Consider the following 19,158-nt stretch of genomic DNA (forward strand, 5'->3'; position numbering starts at 1 on the left):
TGTTTTCACTTTTCTTCTCCTGATGGGCAGAGAGGGAGCAAGAGACAGTCTCTACCTTGAATGAGCCATTTTCTTTGCCCCACATCCTTTCCACTTAATTCCCTCTTCAGACTTCTAACTATTCCTATTTCCTTAGGAATTTGGATTCCGGAAAGAAACTGATTCTGAAGACCAGTCTCCTCAAGGACCTTGCTCTACCTACTAGCAACTGACCCAATGGTGAGGAATAAAAGACTTTTAACTCGCCTTTCTGGCTATTTCTTTGCCAATCCCACCTTTAAGGGACAAGAACTGCTATCCAAGCAAATGGTGCTTTTGGATAGGTTCCAGAGAGAATTGGAGTTTCTTGTGGGCTGCTCAGTCTGTACTGAGCCCTTAGATGAGAGCACATATATATGGCAAATCATAGATCACCAGTGCCCTGGTGAGATCCTCCTTGCAAGAGTCAAGGGAACCCCTCCACATCAAGGATGGAGAAAGATTCGACGTAGACCCATCTTTCCCAAGCCCAGGAACTATAGGCTGTGCCAGTTCTACAGACGTGGGACAGGCTGCACGAGGCACGACCAGTGCACGTTTGCCAGCAGCCCAGAGGAAGCAGTGGTTTGGACTTTTGAGAGGCAGAACTATATCCCTAGGTTATGGCTAAAAGGTGAAGTGCAAAACAGCTCATACCACTGGACCCCTGAGAGCCAGAGAGCAGTTGAGAAAATTGGGGCAGAATTTGGAGGCTACTTTCAGGAAATCTGTAAGGCCTGCTTTGAGGAAAGCCCCTCACAAGTGACTCACTGGGGTCCAAAGCTGGTGTGCCCACAGCATCCGTATTCTGGCCCCATTCTGGTTCATGTAGCAAGTAAAGACCAACTGGTGGTGATCAGGCCCAAACCCCGGCGCCGAAATATCCTGGAATATTGTAATTATTTCCCTCGAGGGAAACCCTGTCGGCGTGGAGCCACCGCCTGCACCTATGCTCACAGCGATGTGGAAATGGCCGTGTGGGAAGCTGAGGCTAGAGATCATCTGCGTCGCCCCGACTTGATTCGAACCACCCTCCAGTCCGGAGGAAGGCCCGGGATCAGTGGGAGGGACGGCGGCGGCGGTCCAGCCTCTTCAGCCCGGCCCCAAGTGCTCTGCCAAGCCTGCTCTGTGTTCTACGGCTCTCAAGTGAGTTTCAAGAATCACTGCTTCTCCCCCGAGCACAAACTGAGATTGTCCTACGATCAGGCGGCCCTATGGAGACATCGGCGCCCCGTCCTTGGAGTCAGTGAATTCAAGCTGTGCCCCAGGTAAGACCCAGAGTGGGAAAAGCAGCATCTTGTTTAGCAAACACTTGTGGAGCTTGTGTGAGTTTTACCCTTCGGCTAAGCCCGAGGGCGGGGAAGGGGAGTTTGAAGCTTTTCTCGTGGCTTTCTTCTCATTTTCGCTTTTCTTTTAATCAACAAATAGTAAGCTTCCATGAGCGCAAGCGGCTGGGCTTGGATCCATTAGATCCATCTTCACAGAGTGTGGCTTACTTACCTTACGCTTACACTCAATCCTAAACCACTTCTAAGTGCGCCAGGCACTGCTCAGCTCTGGAATTCCAAAGAAAGACAAAATCGCAGACCCAAGCCTTCAAGGACCTCACATTCTGCTTTTTAAAAATGTAAACAACCACATATCAATCAAAAAATATACACAAAGGTAAATGCACAGTGTGAATGGAAACTAATCTTAGTGTGGGGGAAGGAATGGGATTTCGTGGTGGGGGATGGAGGGGAGACCAGAAAATGCCTTTTGTGTGCTAAATATGGGATTTGAGTTTTCTCAGTATTATCCCTTTTGATAATTGGAACAATTCTAGGAAGTAAGCAAGCCAGGTATTTCCCCCAATTTTCATATAAAGAAATAGACACAGAAAGGCTTAAAGTGACCTCTCCCAGATGAAAGTGATCTTTAAAAGCCAATTTCAATTGTGGAATTCCATTATGTGCATCTATAATATATATATATGTATATTGAAATAGCCTCATAGAATAATAGATTGAGAATTTAAAGGGTTTCATAAATCATCTAATTCAGTTCTCACATTTTTTCAGATGAGGCAACTGGGGCAAAATGATAGGAATTGCTCAAGGTCATATAATTTGCAAGTCTCAGAGTTAGGATTTGAAACCAAGCTTCTGATTTCAAATCTAGGATGCTTTCCACCCACTGTTCCATAGGACAGCATGGGGGAAAAGCATTTGTTGTCCTCCACCCTCAGTTGACTACTCTCTTTGGGCTCCCTTTTTGTTAGAAAGGATATCTGTCTTTATGGAGATGTATGTATCAAAGCACACTCCCTGGAAGAGCTACAGGAATGGATTCTTCGGCCATTAACCATCCAAATAAGTGAGGTCACAGCTTGGAAACATGGACTGCTCTTCTTCCAGGGCCAGCTTTTCTATGATTATCAGGAGAGTGACTATGAAGCTCTAGTGGTGAGTAGAACCCAGGGGAAAAAATTTAAGAGGAAGGACTTTAGAAGAGGGAATGATAAGGACCTGAATTTGATCCCATGGACAGTTGGGGTAGCAGTCAGTAACTTTACTAACATCCCTTTGTCTGCTCCTTATCAGAAATCTAGGTTGATACATGACATAACCATTCACTGTGGCCAGCCTCTACAGCACCAGGAAAAGGAAAAGAAATCACAATGCAGCTGGAAACTTATCATTCATTCTAAGGTTTGTGACATAGTTTGGGGGAATGGGAATGGGTCTATATGTGAAGTTTTCATACTAGTTCTAGTATTTCAGGGGCTAATCCAGCTCCATCCTGTTAATAATAGAAGCATTCACTCCAGATTATAAGATTATATGATGATTATACAATGATAAATTCTGATAGGCGTGGCACCTCTCAACAATGAGACAATTCAGACCAGTTCCAATGATTTTGTGATGAAGAGAGTCATGTACACCCAGAGAAAGGACTGTGGGAACTGAGTGTGGATCACAACATAGCATTCTTGTTTGCTTGCATTTTGTTTTCTTTCTCATTTTTTTCCTTTTTGATTTGATTTTTCTTATGCAACAAGATAATTGTATAAATGTGTATATATATATATATTACATATATATTGCTTAACATATATTTTTACTGTGTTTAACATATATTGGATTACTTGCTATCCAGGGGAGGGGTTGGGGAGAAGGGGGGCTGAAATTGGAACACAGGGTTTTGCAAGGGTTAATGTTGAAAAATCCATGCATATCTTGAAAATTGAACAGCTGTTTTTTTTTTTTTAAAGAAGAAAAAAGATGTGAGGTTGCCCATTTGAAGTATGACTGGGTGAATTAAGGGTCTAGAAGCCTTGTGCTAAAATGGATCCTGACCTCCAAGGGCAGTAGAGGAGAAGCTATGGCTTGAGACCCTGGCCTGGTTTGGGGGGAAAAGGAGGGTAGATGAGTCATACTGCTAAGGTTGTCCCATCTCTTTCCCTACCCCCTTTCTGTAGAACCGACAACCACTGAGACATGTAGCTCTCCTCAAACAGCATATGGGAGCAAAGTTCTCCTTGGTGGGTCCTGGGCTTCCACCAGGACAGCTTTATGCCCAAGGCTCAAAGTTCCGGGTATATGGTGCTGCAGTGATGACCTTCCATGTAGAGGTGCACATGGAGTGCATCACCCCTGGCAGTTACAGTCAGTGGGTGGCCTTTGACTTTGGACACCGGCCTGTCCTGGTACAGAAGCTACACATGCAGGTGGGCCAGAAGGAGGCCCCTGAAATCTTGCCCACCTCTAGCCTGAAGATGACTTACTGGAACAGTGGGGATCATCATGTGGTAACCAGTATGGACAGGACAGCAGAGCAGACAAACCTGCTTGCTAAGTACAATGTGAGTTCCCAGGAACTGGACTCCTTCAAGTTGACAGCTTCAGCCAACATCCCTATAACTCTGACCAACTATCGGGACAGGATGCACCAGTTCTTGTATGTGGAAGAAGATGCCCAGCAACAGCTCGTAGCTAGGTAAAAATGGGATAGAGGCATTGCTGGGGTAGGGAATGAAGTTGGAGGGAAGGAAGCCTGAAGCAGGGAACCCAAGAAAGGGGTGATGACAAATTGGTTAGCCAGGAGATCTGGCTCTGCCACTAGTTGGTTGTATGACCTTAGACAAACCATGTCACTTCTGGGTCTCATTTTGTTCATTTTGTTAAGTGGGGATCATAATACCCACCCCATGTAGCTAAGAGAATTTGAGAGATTCAAATAATGTACATAATGAAGGAAGATATACTGGAAAACCCTTAGTCTATAATGTTAGGAATTAAGATTTTGCTGGCAGTGTCTTGACAGTGATCTAGGGGTGAGGTGGCTGAGATCCCTATTGTGATCAATAACTATCTTGAATAAGCTGTTCTCCTCTCTCTGTGATGCTCCTATCTGAATAGGATGATCACAGTTGCAGGAGATAAGATACCAGAACAGAGAGATAGTGATGTTTGAGGGATGTTGGGTTAGAGGAGAGCCAGAGAGGTACAGCCCACTAATTCTGTTCCCTTTTCCACAGACTGAAGCTTCGGGTTCAAGGCTCATTGTCCTCTAAGGTTCAGACCTCAGCAATGGGCATGAAGTTTGAAGCACATGGGAAATCCCATTTCAAGGGACAAATTCCTTGCTCGCTGACACCAGACACAGACCAAGGCTTCTTGCTAAGCAGGGCCATCAGCACTGCTTATGTGGCACCCATCCCTGCCCGGGATAACCAAGTGTATGAAGTTCAGGTGAATGTCAAGACGGAGACTGAGCTCACTGTATGGCTCCTGCTGCCAGCCCACTGCTGCTCTGCGCTGGGGCTTGAGGATGGAGATTCTCAGCTTATGGAAATCCAGTTCCAAATTGACAAAATGGTATTCAGTAGAAGGCATCAAGCCATTGATGCACTTCATGATGAAAGAGTGGTGGTCCCCGACATACCTGCCTGTTCTCTGCCTTCTCCAACACTGTCTACCCAGGAAATTTTCTGTAATGCTAAACAGAAACAGGCCATTTCCTATATCACAGGCACAGCCAGTGAGAGTAGACAAGTGCCTCCACTGCTCATTTATGGTCCATTTGGGACAGGAAAGACATACACACTTGCCTGGGCTGCACTGGAGGTGATCAAACAGCCAAATGCCAAGGTGTTGATCTGTACCCATACCGAGAGGTAAGCTGGGCTGGGCTGGGGGCTGGGACAGGGGCTGGGACGGGGGCTGGGGCTGCCTTCTTTTGGTCAGAATTAGAACTCACTTTAACTGACACTTTATAACTGATAGGCCACTAGGTAGTGGGCCTATCCATAGATAAAGTATAACATAGAGCAGTCTAAAGGAGCCAAGTGTAATATAGTATGTGATGCACTAGAGGTACAAATATTAAAGGGAAATCAGAATTTTAGAGATCCGTCATCTATATCTAGGAATTCTCACTATGACATCCCTGCTTATAGCCTCTGAAGACCTCTCCAAGGAGGGAGTAACCATCATGTCTCCTAGGCAGGATAACTCTAATTATTGAATTTTTAAAATTTTTAAAATTCCATTCAATCTAATAAATATTTAGCATCTCCTACTATGCTAAGCTCTGAGGGACTAATAAGAAAAGATTACCTGCCCTAAAAGGGTTTCCAATCTAATGGCAAAGACTATACACCAATAGAAATTGGAAAGCTGGGTAGAGAAGGAGTCCAAGGGGTACACTGTTGTCTGGAGTTGAGACCAAGAAGAGCTACAGATGCAAAGTTTGTGGTTGTGGTTGTTTGTTCTTTCTCAGAAATGACCATGACATCAGGTAAATGATGCCATGACATGTAAGTGAATTGGATTGGAGGGAGGGCTGTGCAAGGTCACCTGCCTCACTTTCCCCTCCTGAGCCATCTGGGATCAATGGCCAGATATAGATCAAGATGACTGGAGATGGTCCTGGATGAAATGGGAGACCTTGGCCTTTTTAAGCTAAGGTCTTTAACAGATTTCAGTTTGACTGAGGCAATGCCCAATCAGCAATCAAGGCTAGATAAAACATGAGGCAGAGGTTGAATTCTTTTACCTAGTTTAAAAAAAATCAACCTGAGAGGGGAAGACCCTCAGTTGGCCAATTTCTGGCCAAAAGAGAAACAAATTGTGATTTACATTCACCTTGAGCCATTCTAGGCCCAATGACCAAGTAAATCTTAAAATCAAGGTGAAATCTATAGTCAACAAATCTAGTCAACAAACTAAAACAAAAACAACCAATTTATCTTAGGTTTCTATGATCAAAATTTAATCAAAATTTATATTTTCTCTGAGCTTCGAAAATAGGGTGAGCTGAAAGAACCAATCCTGCATTCTATAAAGGAAAGTTTTGGACGGAGTTTAGTCCTTCAGCCTTTCTGTTAGAAGACTGAAGGAGGTAGAAACATGTTCAATATCCTTGGCTGAGTTAACTGTATAGGACTGAGATTTGAAGTGATAAGCTTAAAAAAAATTCTTTTTGTAGCTACCCTACCCTGTGAGACTGAAGTTATGGACCTTTGGGGCCAAGCGATCCCTTCTCCTTATGGCAGCTTTTCAAATGTTCAAAGACAGCTTTCTAGTTCACCAGTTTTCACTTCTCCAAGTTATACTGATACAAGGTAGAAGGACTGGAGCAAAGGAGGGTCAGGCAAAATGAAGAAAGAGATGACTTTTATTGTATATGAGTGTGAACAGGAGGTAGAATGTATATGGTGAAGGAAGAACCCAAGGTGGACCTTGAAGGGAGGGACGTTAGCAGTTAAAATACTGATTGGATGATGGAGAGCTCTTCCGGAGTCTATTGGAGCCAGCTCAAATTGGACTACTTTCTGAGAATTAAAAATTTCAGTGTGGGTGTAAGGAACAAAATATCCACTGACTCACTAATAAATGCAGAAAAGATTTATGTTACAACCTTGCAAGAATGGATGAATGGAATTGTTTTCAATTGCTTATTACTTCCTTTTCTTAATCTTCCCTACTTAACCTTCCTAGGTTAATAGACTTTTGGAACCACAAAAGCATGCTTTCTTTCCTATTTTGAAACGTAAATCCGTCCCTCCATTCTCCATTAATTGGGAATTACAGAAATTACAAAATTACAAAATCTCCACCTTTCATTACACAGCCAGTCCCTAAATCCAAGAAGCTTTCATTCTTCTTTTTTTAACTTAATTTAAATATCTTTTTCCCAGTTACATTTAAAAAACAAGTGTTTTTTTTCTGGTTATATGTGAACATTCATTTTTTTTTAATACATTTCCCATGAACCATGTTAGGAGAGAAAAATCAGAAGAAAAGGGAAAAAACACAAGAGGGGGAAAAAGCAGAAAAATAAGGGAAAAAGTTAACATAGCATGTGTTATTTATATTCAGTCTCCATAATTCTCTGGATACAGATAGCATTTTCCATCCAAAGTTTATTGGAATGGCCTTGGATCATTGAACCACTGAGAAGAACAAAATCTTTCATAGTTGATCATAGCACAATCTTGCTGATACTGTGTACAATGTGTTACTGGTTCTGCTTATTTTGCACAGCTTCTTTTTGTTGTAAATCTTTCCAGGCCTTTCTAAAATCATCTTGTTCATCATTTTTATAGAATAATATTCCATTACTTACATATGCCGTAAGTTATACAGCCATTCCTCAATTGATGGGCATCTACTCATTTTCCATTCTTTGCTACCACAAAAAGGGCTGCTACAAACATTTTTTCACCTGTGGGTCCTTTCCCCTCCTTTATGATTTTTTTTAGTATAGACATCTAGTAATGGCATTTGGAACTTACATTCTTAAGGAGGAGGATGACCTGAGGAGGCAAAACTCAGAAGGCTCCTATTCAAATCTGACTCAATCTATTTGTATGTAAAATTAAGAATTGACTACACAGAACCATCTGGGAAAACTGGGCAAAGAGGGGGCACTCCTAAAATGAAATAGAATGGAATTCTTTTTTATTAATTACTCCTTCAAATCTACCTCTACTGGGGTTGGGGGCCTCCTCTCTTCAATTTACACCCCTCCTATTCACCAGGACCAGCTGTTAAACATTGACTGTGTTAAACATAGGCTCTGTCCTATGTGTAGAAGAGAATATGAGCACATGTACAGAGGTGGAAGGGGTTAGGGTAAAAACAGGGAACTAAGTAGTCTTATTAATTTTTATAGAACTTAGAATACATGAAGAAAAATAGGCTCATTTGGTAGGGTCAGGACAGATTGTGAAGGTCCTTAAATATCAAGACCAGAAATTGAAACCTGATTCAGTTTGGAATGGGCATCCACTAGAGATTTTTAAGGAGAGTAGTATTGTGATCATAGCAGTACATTGGGAAGATAACACAGCATGTGGTATGGAGAGTGAATTGGGAAAATGGCCAGACTCTACCATCTGTAAACTATCAGCAGAAAGTCTAGTTTGGAAGCTGTTGGAAATAATCTGGATGAAAAAGAGAAAAGGGCTAAATGAGGGGGAAGTGGTAATAGAGAAAAGTTGGAATAGAAACATGGAAAAGGTAGAAATTATAGGATTTGCCAATTGGTTGTATATGTGGAGTATAAAACAAGGAAGAGTCATCGATGATTTCAAACTGGGAGTGTGATATTGGTGCTGCCATTGCCAGAGATAATTAGGAAGAAGGGCAAAAGGGGGATATGATGTGTTCCTTGTTAGAAATGTTAAGTTTGAGATGCCAGTGGGAAATGCAGGTGGAACCTGTCCATTGCACGCTGGTTCTGGGAAATTGTTAGAGAAAAGACTTGATAATCAGGTTTGATATAAGGATTGATGTTATATCATACTTCAATGGAAATTGGGCTTGGGGTTATGGTCAGTATAGATAAAGGCAAGGAAATTTTGCAGGAAATTAATTCTAAATATTCTTTAGGATGTTGAGTTCTGAATTCCTAATTCTATTCTAAGAAAGGCGGGTAAGGCTGGGATGGGATTGAGGCATCAGATGATTGGTTCCTGATCATATTACTTTGTATAGAACAGAGTAATCTCCTTTCTCCCTACACAAAAGGTCATTTTTTTTCCCCTCTGATTTTGTTTTCAATTGCTTATTACTTCCCTTTTCCTCTGGACTGGCTTGCTATGTTTTCTGAAAATGTCCACTAATCTATCACTGGTGTTTCTTAATCTTCATGGCCTTGGAACAATATGCCAGGTTCTATGTCTTTCTCTGACAAGAATAGGGACTTTCTATAAATAAATTACTTTACCTGTTTGCTGCCCCTGCCCATTTTGGGCTATGTTTCCTGCCAAAGTCCATTTGATATGCTTTAAAAGGCTCTGAATTGAGGATATTATTTAAGAAGCAACTATGCTAGGGCATTACTATGTTGGGTGACAGAGAAGAGAAGATGGAAATAAATTTAAAAGCCTATAGTTTACCTATACAAAATTGGACTAGGGCTGGAACAGGGTTGGACCAGGATTAAACTGTTCATTTTGATTAAGTTTAGATCAGTATTGGGAGATGGTTAGACCAAGGTTGGTTGGACTGAGATAGGACCAGGATTAGATCATGGTGAGAATATATTTTTAACATATTTAACATGTATTGGTCAACCTGCCATCTAGGGGAGGGAGTAGAGGGAAGGAAGCGAAAAGTTGGAACAAAAGGTTTTGCAATTGTCAATGCTGAAAAATTACCCATGCATATATCTTGTAAATAAAAAGCTATAATAATAATAATAATAATAATAATAATAATAATAATAATAATAATAATAAAAAGATCATGGTTATCTTGGACTTGGACCAAGATTAGACCAAAAATGGACTTGAATTGGACTAGAATTGGACCAGAATTGGATCATCACAGCTAAAAGAGATGAGACTAGATACAGAACAGAACCAAATCGGGATTGGACTAGGCCTGGACCAGCATTAAAGTAAGATTAGGTTCTGTTGAACTTGGTGTGAAGAACAAACTAAACTGAACCTTTTATAAAATCCTATATTCTTTGCTTTTGTCAATTCTTTTATCTAGGCAAAAATAGCTTTTAAAAAAATCCCAATTTACCAAAATTAGAGGGAGAGATTTTGTTTTGTTTTTTTCCTAGTGGTAAGGTCAAGAAAGAGAAAATTTTGAATACCCTGCCCAGGGATTAGGAAAGGTTGATGGCAACCATTTTCCCAACCCCAGTAGAGGTAGATTTGAAGAAGTAACAAATAAAAAGAATTCCATTCCACTTCATCTTAGGAATGCCCCCTCTTTGTCCAGTTTTCCCAGATGGTTCTGTATAGTCAATTCTTAATTTTAGTACAGAAATTGACTGAGTCAATGACATACATAATGGCTAATGCACAGATTTCTTTGAAACACATTGTCAAACTGGTAGGAAAAAACTACCTTCCTCTCTCAGGTCTGATTCTGCCATCCCCAAGTTCACCCAGTGGTAAGTTCACCCTGGTCGCCCAGCAATTAAACTTTTATGATGGATAACCAACAAATCAGATAATTACATTTGACTAATTAGAAGAAATAAAATTCCTAAACAACTTTGAGAGTGAGATTCCCTCTTTTTGCATGTTTCTCTATTTCCTATCCGATCCCTTGTCTCCATCTTTCCCTCTCTCCTTTCCCTTAACAAAATGCTTAGCACACTGTGTAATAAATGCTTCTTGACAGATGATCAGATTTCCCTCAAGCACTTTGGACCTCTCCTTTGCCTCTCTGACATTCTGCTTTGCATGGTACAGTTTGGCTACTGGCAAAATGTAACCTCTCTGAGAGACAGAGATTATCGTTTTTTCCCCTTTTATCCCTAGTGCATGCACTTAATTAGCATAGTACCTTGAACATAGAAAGCAGGAAATATTGTTGAATTAAATTAATTGAAGGAATCCTACAGCCTCACTCCTTAACCCTTTTTGCTTCCCTAACTGCAGTGCTGCTGATGTCTACATCCGGGAGTACTTTCATGTTTATACCTCAGCTGGACACCCTGAAGCCATGCCCTTGAGGGTCAAACACATTGAGAGCATCTTCCATGAGACGGACCCAACCACACTGCAGTACTGCTGCCTTTCAGAAGATGGGTGCTCTTTCCGCTTCCCAACCCAGGATGAGCTGGAGCAGCACCCCATTATTGTCACTACCACCACTGCCTCCCACAGCCTTCATGTGCCCCCTGGCTTTTTTTCCCACATCCTCATTGATGAGGCTGCTCAGATGTTAGAGTGTGAAGCAATAATGCCACTGGCTTATGCTACCCAAGACACACGCGTGGCCCTGGCTGGGGACCACTTGCAAAGCACCCTCAAAGTCTTCAGCGTGGGTGACAGGAAGTCTGCGGACCATTCACTATTCAATCGACTGTTCCAGTATTATCAGCAGGAGACTCATCAATTGGCTTCCCAGTGCAGAATCGTCTTCCATGAAAACTACCGAACCACCAAAACCATCATTCCCTTTGTACTTCACAATTTCTATGGGACCAGCAAAATCCTCATAAAGGATAGTGGAATCCCTGACCATCCCTGGCAATTCCCGCTTATGTTTTGCTGTGTGTCTGGTACTCCTGAGAAAGATATCTCGATGACATCATGGTTAAACAAAGATGAAATAGCGGAAGTCATTAAGAGAGTACAGAAATTCTATCAGGACTGGGACTGCCAATGGGGCAGCCGTGATCAGAAGCAAATTTGTGTTGTGTCCCATGGTTCTCAGGTAATTGGCCCCTTCTTTCCTCTCTGTCTTCTCTCTGCCATAGGGATATTAGTTAGAATCTTGATTTGCAAACAGCCATCCAGGACCTTACCTATATATTTTTCTTTAAAAAAATTTTTGGTTATAATTTGTTGTTACATTGCCTAATTTCTTCTATTACCCCTCTCTGTTTGAGTCACTTCATATAACAAAGACCATTGTTAAAAGGAAAAAAATAAGGATAAAAAGTAGGGGAAACTTTAACAAAACTGATAATCAACAGATTTGGGGTTTTTTTTTAATCTATAAACTTTACCTCCAAACCACAGTTGTTCAGAATATCCTATGGACACCCTGGGAGCCCCATAGTCCTTCAAGAAATCCTTGGGCAGTAGTATGTATGCATAGGAATGGGGAGGATGGATGGAGAAGTAATCCTATTTGAATCCTTTTGGGATCTAAACATTTCTCCTCTGAAGAAAAGGAGTGAGATCTGAAGTTTTTTTTCATTGTCATCAATGATTCATCTTTATCAAGCATGTTTCCAGATAAACATTCTCAAAAGGCAGATTGCAAGGCTCGTCCCAACCCATACTGACTGTGTGATATTGTGAAAGTAACTTAACTTCTCAGAGCCTTCTAGGCAACTCTCCAAGAGGAGATGCCATCCTGTACTGATAGAGGATTTCCTCAACTAGGAGTTCCCAATACTAATGGAATCTCAGGTCTAGTCCTTGCCCTGATCTTTATCTTTATAATAGAGGAGCACAGTAGAATAAAACAACTACCTTTAGAAACATCTCAATAATTCCTGTTTCTGATCACAAGTGCCAGTGTCTCTTAGGGGAGAGTAGAAGCAGTGCAAAATTAAGGGGAAACCCCATGGCCCAGCAGAATGAAGCTAGGGGAACTTTTCTCTGTGTAATCTAGGAAGGTTGCATAGTAGAGGTGGGATTTTTAAGCTATGAAATGATCTGAGGAAGGAGTGGTACTGGACAGAGACAGAGTATATAGTGATGGATTCTTTCCCCAAGAGAAGACCTCAGACAGTCGCATATGGTTCTGATGGTGTTTGTGTGGAGGCTGAGGTCTGAACCCTGAGTTTGGTCACATAGGGTGGGAGTCCTGAGGAAGGAACTTATTATGAGTTTCTTAACCTCCACACCCCTGTTGCTCTCTTTCCCAGGTAAAAAGACTTAAGGAGGAACTGAGGAAGAAACAACTGGAAGAAGTGGTAGTGGAGAATTCTGAAAATATGCCAGGTGAGTATTTGTATTAGAGACATAAAATTGGAAGGGAAGCTCTGGAGTGAAGGGGAGAGAGTAAAGGACTCCATTTGAGCTGTCTTTTTAGCTGTTCATTTAGACCGTCATTAAATGGCTAATCATCATTCTCACTGTCAGACTCCTGAGCAAAGGATAGTGGGGGGTCCTGCTTTCAAAGGACTGTTTTAAATTAAGAGACATATTAAGGACATTAAAAGGGAGCTGAAGTAGGGTAAGAAGTAGGGTAGAGGGAAGATCTCTCTTGGATCCTACTACCTAGATATCTTAATAACCTTTATTTTACAGCAAGAAAGTACACATCTTCTTCAAAACTATGCCTATTTGGAGGATTTCCAAGGGTCAATCCAAGATGGTAGAGTAGAAGAAGTACATAGCTAATCTCTTCCAACATTCACCTCCAAATGACTTTAAATTAAATTTGGAGTGACAGAACCAACAAAAGGTCAAGTGAGGCGTTCTTCCAGCCTGAGATAACTTAGGAGGTTGGAGGGAGAGATCTGTGCCCTAAGAGTAGAAACTAGCCCACATGGATACATTGGTGGTGGATGGCACCACATGTGCCACTAGATGATGGCAACAGAAGCAATAGGTGCTTTAGGCCTTCTCAAGCTAGAAATGGTAAGATGACCTGGCAATCCATCAGAAAAAGATTAAAGGGGACCTTTTTGCTAGGACTTGAGGCTGTTTGGAAACTCCATTGCCAATACCCACTTCTAAATCATAGTTAGTGGATAGAGAAGAAAACTTTTTGGTCAAGGAGGAGCAGGGACCCTGAGGAACTGTATCTCTTTCAATCCCAAGGGTACAAGATCCCTGCAAAGTTGTATTGATTGCAATCTCAAGAGATCAGAGGCCCTTTATGTATAAGAACCATTGTGTAGACCAGGAGAGTAGATGATCACATTTTTCCCCAGATCACACCCCTCTGGAAGAACCAAAAACTCCCATATTCCCCAAACCAGTTCTGAAAACAGCAGTGTGAAAAATTCTAAAGCTTGAAACTAAGTCAAGAAATTGGCTAGAAAATGGACAAATGACAAAAAAATAAAAAAGAACCTGATGACAAAAAGTCACTATGATGATAGGGAAGATTAAAACACAAACTCAGAAGATGATGAATCAAAAGAGCTAAAAGTACACCTGAAAAGGGAAAAAGTGAATTGGACACAAGCTGAATAAGAATTCCTGGAAGAGCTAAAAAAAATTATATTAAACACTTAATAAGAATGGTAGAGAAGAAATTGGATAAAGAAATGAGAGCAAGGGGGAAAATATTATGAAAAGATAACAGCAGCAAGAAATAGAAAGAGAAATTCCATTTAAAATAACTGCAGACAATATGAAATACTTGGGAGTCTATTTGTCAAGACAAACCCAGGGTCTATATAAACATAATTACAAAACATTTCACACAAAAAAGAAAGATTTAAACAATTGGAAAAATATTAATTGCTCATAGAGAGGCCAAGTCAATATGACAATTTGATTTAAATGAATTTACTTATTAAGTGCCCAAACTACCAAAAACTTATTTTATAGAGCTAGAAAAAGGTAATAATAAAATTCACCCAGAAGAAAAAGGTCAAGAATATCAAGGGATCATTTTTTTAAAATGGGAAGGAAGTACCTGATTTCAAACTGTATTACAAAGTAGTAATCATGAAAACAATATGATACTGGCTAAGAAGGAGAATGATGAATTAGTGGTAATATGTAGTAGCAAATGACCATAGTAATCTAGTGTTTGACAAATTCAAAGACCTAAGCTTTTGGAATAAGAATTCTCACTATTTGACAAGAATTGCTGGGAAAACTAGTAAGTAGTTTGGCAGAAAATAGGTACAGAACAATATCTCACACTTATACACACACACACACACACACACACACACTCAAAGATAAGATCAAAATGGATAAATAATTTAGACATAAAGAGTGATAGCATAAGTAGATTAGGGGAGCATGGGAAAATGGATCTGCCAAAGAAGAGTTTATTTCCAAATAATAGATAGAAAGGATCATAGGAAATAAAATGGAAATTTTTGATTACATGAAATTAAAGGATTTTGCACAAACAATATGAATGCAGCCAAAATTAGAAGGAAAGCAGGAAATCACAGGGAAAAAATTATATCAAGTTTCTTTGATAGAGGCCTCAGTTCTACCATTCTTTTATTTTTCATTTTTAAAATTTATTTTTATGTATTTATTTTTCCCAGTTACATGTAAAATAACTTTTTTGTGGGGGGGGGTTATACATGTACATTTATTTTTACATGTTTTCATATGAATCATGTTGGAAGAGAAAAATTAAAACAAAAGGGAAAAATGATGAAAGGAAAAAAAATAGAAGAAAAAAAAATAAACACAGCATGTGTTGTTTTGCATTTAATCTCCATACTTTTTCTCTCTGGATGCAGATGATGTTTTCCATCCAAAATTTATTGGGATTGCCTTAGATCACTGAACTGTTGAGATAAATTTAGTTTATCATAGTTGATCACAGCACTATCTTGCTGTTGCTGTGTACAGTGTTTTTCTGGTTCTACTTGTTTCACTCAGCATCAATTCATGTAAGTTTTTCCAGGATTTTCTGAAACCAGCCCACTCACCATTTCCCATACAACAATAATATTCAATTACCTTCACATACCATAACTTATTCAGACATTCCCCAGTTGATGGGCATCTACACATTTTCCAATTCTTTACCACCACAAAAAGAGCAACTACAAACATTTTTGCACATGTGGGTCCTTTTCCCTCTTCTATGATTTCTTTGGGATACAGGCCCCAGTAGTGATACTGGGATCAAAGGGAATGCAGCATTTTATACCTCTTTAGGCAAAGTTGCACATTGTTTTCCAGAATAGTTGGATCATTTTACAACTCCACCAACAAATAGGAAAATAATTCAAATTTATTAAAATAAAAGCTATTCCTCAGTTGATAAAAATGGTCAAAGGATATGAACAGGCAGTTTCCCAAAAAAGAAATTAAAGCTTTCAATAGTTACATAGGAAAAAATTATTTACATCAATTCAAGAAATTCAAATTAAAACAACTCTTAAGATACAACCTTACACCTATCAGATTGGTTAATCAAAGAAAAATGATGAATTTGGAAAAATTGCTACATTGACGCATTGTTGGTAAAGCTATAAAATAGTCCAACCATTCTGGAGAGGAATTTGGAAGTATACTTAAAGGGCTATAAAAGTGTACATACTCCTTAGTCTAGAAATACCACTATTAGACCCCAAAGAGATCAAAGAAAAGAGGAAAGGACTCTTTGTGCAAAAATATTTGTAGCAACTCTTTTTGTGGTGGCAAATAATTGGAAATTGAGGAGCTAGCTGCCCATTGTTTGGGGAATGACTGAAGAAGTTATAGTATTTTATTATGATGGAATATTATTGTGCTATAAGAAATGATGAGCAGAATAGCTTCAGAAAAACATACTATGTCTTATATGAACTGATGCAAAGTGAAGTGAGCAGAACCAGAGGAATATTGTACACAGTAACAGCAATATTTTAAAGATCAACTGTGAAAGACTTAGCTACTTTGATCAAGACAATGATATAGGACAGTTCCAAAGGACCTATGATGAAAAATGCTATTCATCTCCAGAGAACTGATGAACTCTGAATATAGATCAACACTTTTATCATACCTAATACTCTGAGAATAGATCATATTTTTAAAAACTACTTTTCTTGTTTTTTTGCACGTGTGTATTTTTTCTTTGCAACATGGCATGTTACATGACTTCACATGTATAATTGATATTATATTTCTTATCAAGGCATAGGGGAGGGGAGTAAAGAAGAGAATTTGGAACTTAAAATTTTATAAAATTAACATTAAATTTTTTACATGTAATTGGGAAATATTTAACAAAAAATGTATTAATGTTTGCCTACCGTTTTAGGAAGAGTGGAGGGGAAGGAGGGAGAGTGAAAAATCTGGAATTCAAAATCTTATAAAAATGAATGCTAAAAATTGTCTTCACATGAAATTGGAAAAATAATATCAAAATAAAATAAAATATATTTTTTACTTTAAAAAAAAAAAGAACTAGTCCTATTTGGAGGGTCCAGGACTAAATGTCTAAAAGCTCTGACTTTGGTTGCTTCTTTTCCCTATGATGGGAAATTGTCCCAGGGTAGTTTCCACTGCTTCTTCCAGCCCTGCCCTAATTTCTTAGGGTCATCTGACTCCTCTCCCCTTAGGAGTTCCTACATAATATGACTGTTCTGATTTTTTGGTCTTGGCTTTTTATCTAGGTCGTGAGTTCCGAGTAGTCATCCTCAGCACAATACATACCCAGGACAGCCTGCTCAGCAATTCAGCCACTCACCTGGAATTCTTCAATGAGCCCCGATTACTTAACACAGTGATGACCAGGGCCCAATCACGGCTGGTTGTTGTGGGTGATCCCAGTGCCTTATGTGCCTTTGGACACTGCAGAGAGATATGGAAGAGATTTATTCAAAGGACATTAGAGCAAGGCAATATACTTCCTTCATTCCTCAAAATGGAAGATATGGAGCCAAGTTCCTTGCTATGTTTGGCCTGGCAAAACAGAATGGATACTGGGACTACAGCCAGGGAGGATTTAGAAGAAGAGGATTTAGAAGAGGAGGATAACTACGGTGTTGTTACCTCCCAGGCATCTGATGCTATACTCTGTGCTGATGACTCTATCCTGGAAGAATTGCTGGCAGAGACACTACCTAGGAACTAATGGGATTGATGGGACTGGCTTCTATATTTGATATTCTATGGCCTACCTTCTCTCCATTATAACAATATTTAAGTTTTCCTGTGCCAGTGTTGGAAAAATACACAATGAGCCCAAGAGAGAATCTATTAAGAGGATCAATATTGAAAAATTACCCATTTATATGTTTTATATATAAAAAGCCTTAATTAAAAAAAAAAAGAACCTATAAGAACTGTGAACTGATTAAATAGGTTTTAAAACAGAAATATAGCTTAAAGATTTAGATAATGGCAGGGAATTTGCCTCTTTGTAAATTTAGGAATAAGATACATATAGTATGTCAAATGTTACCAAGTTATAACATATTCAGACTTAAATTCAGTAGTCACTAAATGTTGCTTTCACACCTACCTCACACAGGTAACTTTGTTGACCTATATTTGTCCAAAGCAGCTGCCACTGAAGTCACTTGGAGTTAGACTTAACCTGACCATCTCTGTCACCTGAACCTTCAACAGCAGGAAGCATCTATGTCTATAAATCCTGCTTAATTAATTTAAAGTGCTGGATACGCATAAGCAATTATTTTCCCTGGTCACAGAATGCCTATTTGTATGTACCAATAGTATTTATTTATGTCATGAATATTCTGGAATCATATACAAAAGAGGTTTGCAATAAAACTGTAAATTCAAACAGGCTGCTTTTATTTGACTTCTATTCTTCCCCCACTTTTTTATTTTAATAGTATTTTATTTTTTCAAATACATGCAAAGATAGTTTTCAATATTCACCTTTGCAAAAGCTTGTGTTACAAACTATTCTCCCTCTCCTTCCTCCACCTCCTCCCCACACAAGCATATCCAATATAAGTTAAACATGTGCAATTCTTCTAAACATATTTCCATATTAATCTTGCTACACAAGAAAAATCAACAGAGGAAAAAAACACAAAAAAAACCCCAGCAAGCAAACAATAACAATAAAAAAGGTGAAAACACTATACACATTTTTGATCCACATTCAGTCTTCATAGTTCTCTCTGGATGTGGATGGCACTTTTTATCACAAGTTTATTGAAATTGCCTTGAAACCTTATTGTTGAAGAGAGCCAAGTTCATCACAGTTGATCATCGCATAATCTTATTGTTACTATGTATAATGTTCTTTTGTTTCTGCTTACTTTACTTAGCAACAGTTCATGTAAGTCTTTCCAGGCTTTTCTAAAATCATTCTGCTCATCATTTATTTCCACTACATTCATATACCATAATTTATTCAGCGATTCCCCAACTGATGGGCATCCACTCAATTTCCAGTTCCTTGCCACTACAAAAATGGCTGCTACAAACATTTTTGCACATGTGGATCCTTTTCTCTTTTTATGGTCTCTTTGGGGTACAGACCCAATAGAGACACTGCTGGGTCAAAGGGTATGCACAGTTTGATAACCTTTTGGGCATAGTTCCAA

General features: G+C 39.5%; 1 protein-coding gene across 1 annotated transcript; it reads left to right on the forward strand.

Moving 5' to 3' along the window:
* Positions 1-216: 216 nt before the first annotated feature.
* On the forward strand, positions 217-18,380 carry LOC105749031 (helicase with zinc finger domain 2-like). Its single transcript, XM_012539704.2, has 8 exons — positions 217-1,286; positions 2,279-2,462; positions 2,601-2,708; positions 3,482-3,999; positions 4,541-5,179; positions 10,913-11,693; positions 12,859-12,934; positions 17,248-18,380. Exons 1-8 carry the CDS (start codon positions 217-219, stop codon positions 17,706-17,708), a joined length of 3,837 nt encoding a protein of 1,278 aa, XP_012395158.1. The 3' UTR covers positions 17,709-18,380.
* Positions 18,381-19,158: the final 778 nt, after the last annotated feature.

Source organism: Sarcophilus harrisii, chromosome 2, assembly GCF_902635505.1.
Source record: "Sarcophilus harrisii chromosome 2, mSarHar1.11, whole genome shotgun sequence".
NCBI lineage: Eukaryota > Metazoa > Chordata > Mammalia > Dasyuromorphia > Dasyuridae > Sarcophilus > Sarcophilus harrisii.

What these genes read in the sequence shown, in the direction of transcription:
- LOC105749031 (XM_012539704.2), top strand. Translation starts at nt 217, where the DNA reads ATGGTGAGGAATAAAAGACTTTTAACTCGCCTTTCTGGCTATTTCTTT. An exon ending in GTGACTATGAAGCTCTAGTG is followed by an intron (nt 2,463 to 2,600) that starts GTGAGTAGAACC and finishes GCTCCTTATCAG; the next exon opens with AAATCTAGGTTGATACATGA. An exon ending in GAATTCTGAAAATATGCCAG is followed by an intron (nt 12,935 to 17,247) that starts GTGAGTATTTGT and finishes CTTTTTATCTAG; the next exon opens with GTCGTGAGTTCCGAGTAGTC.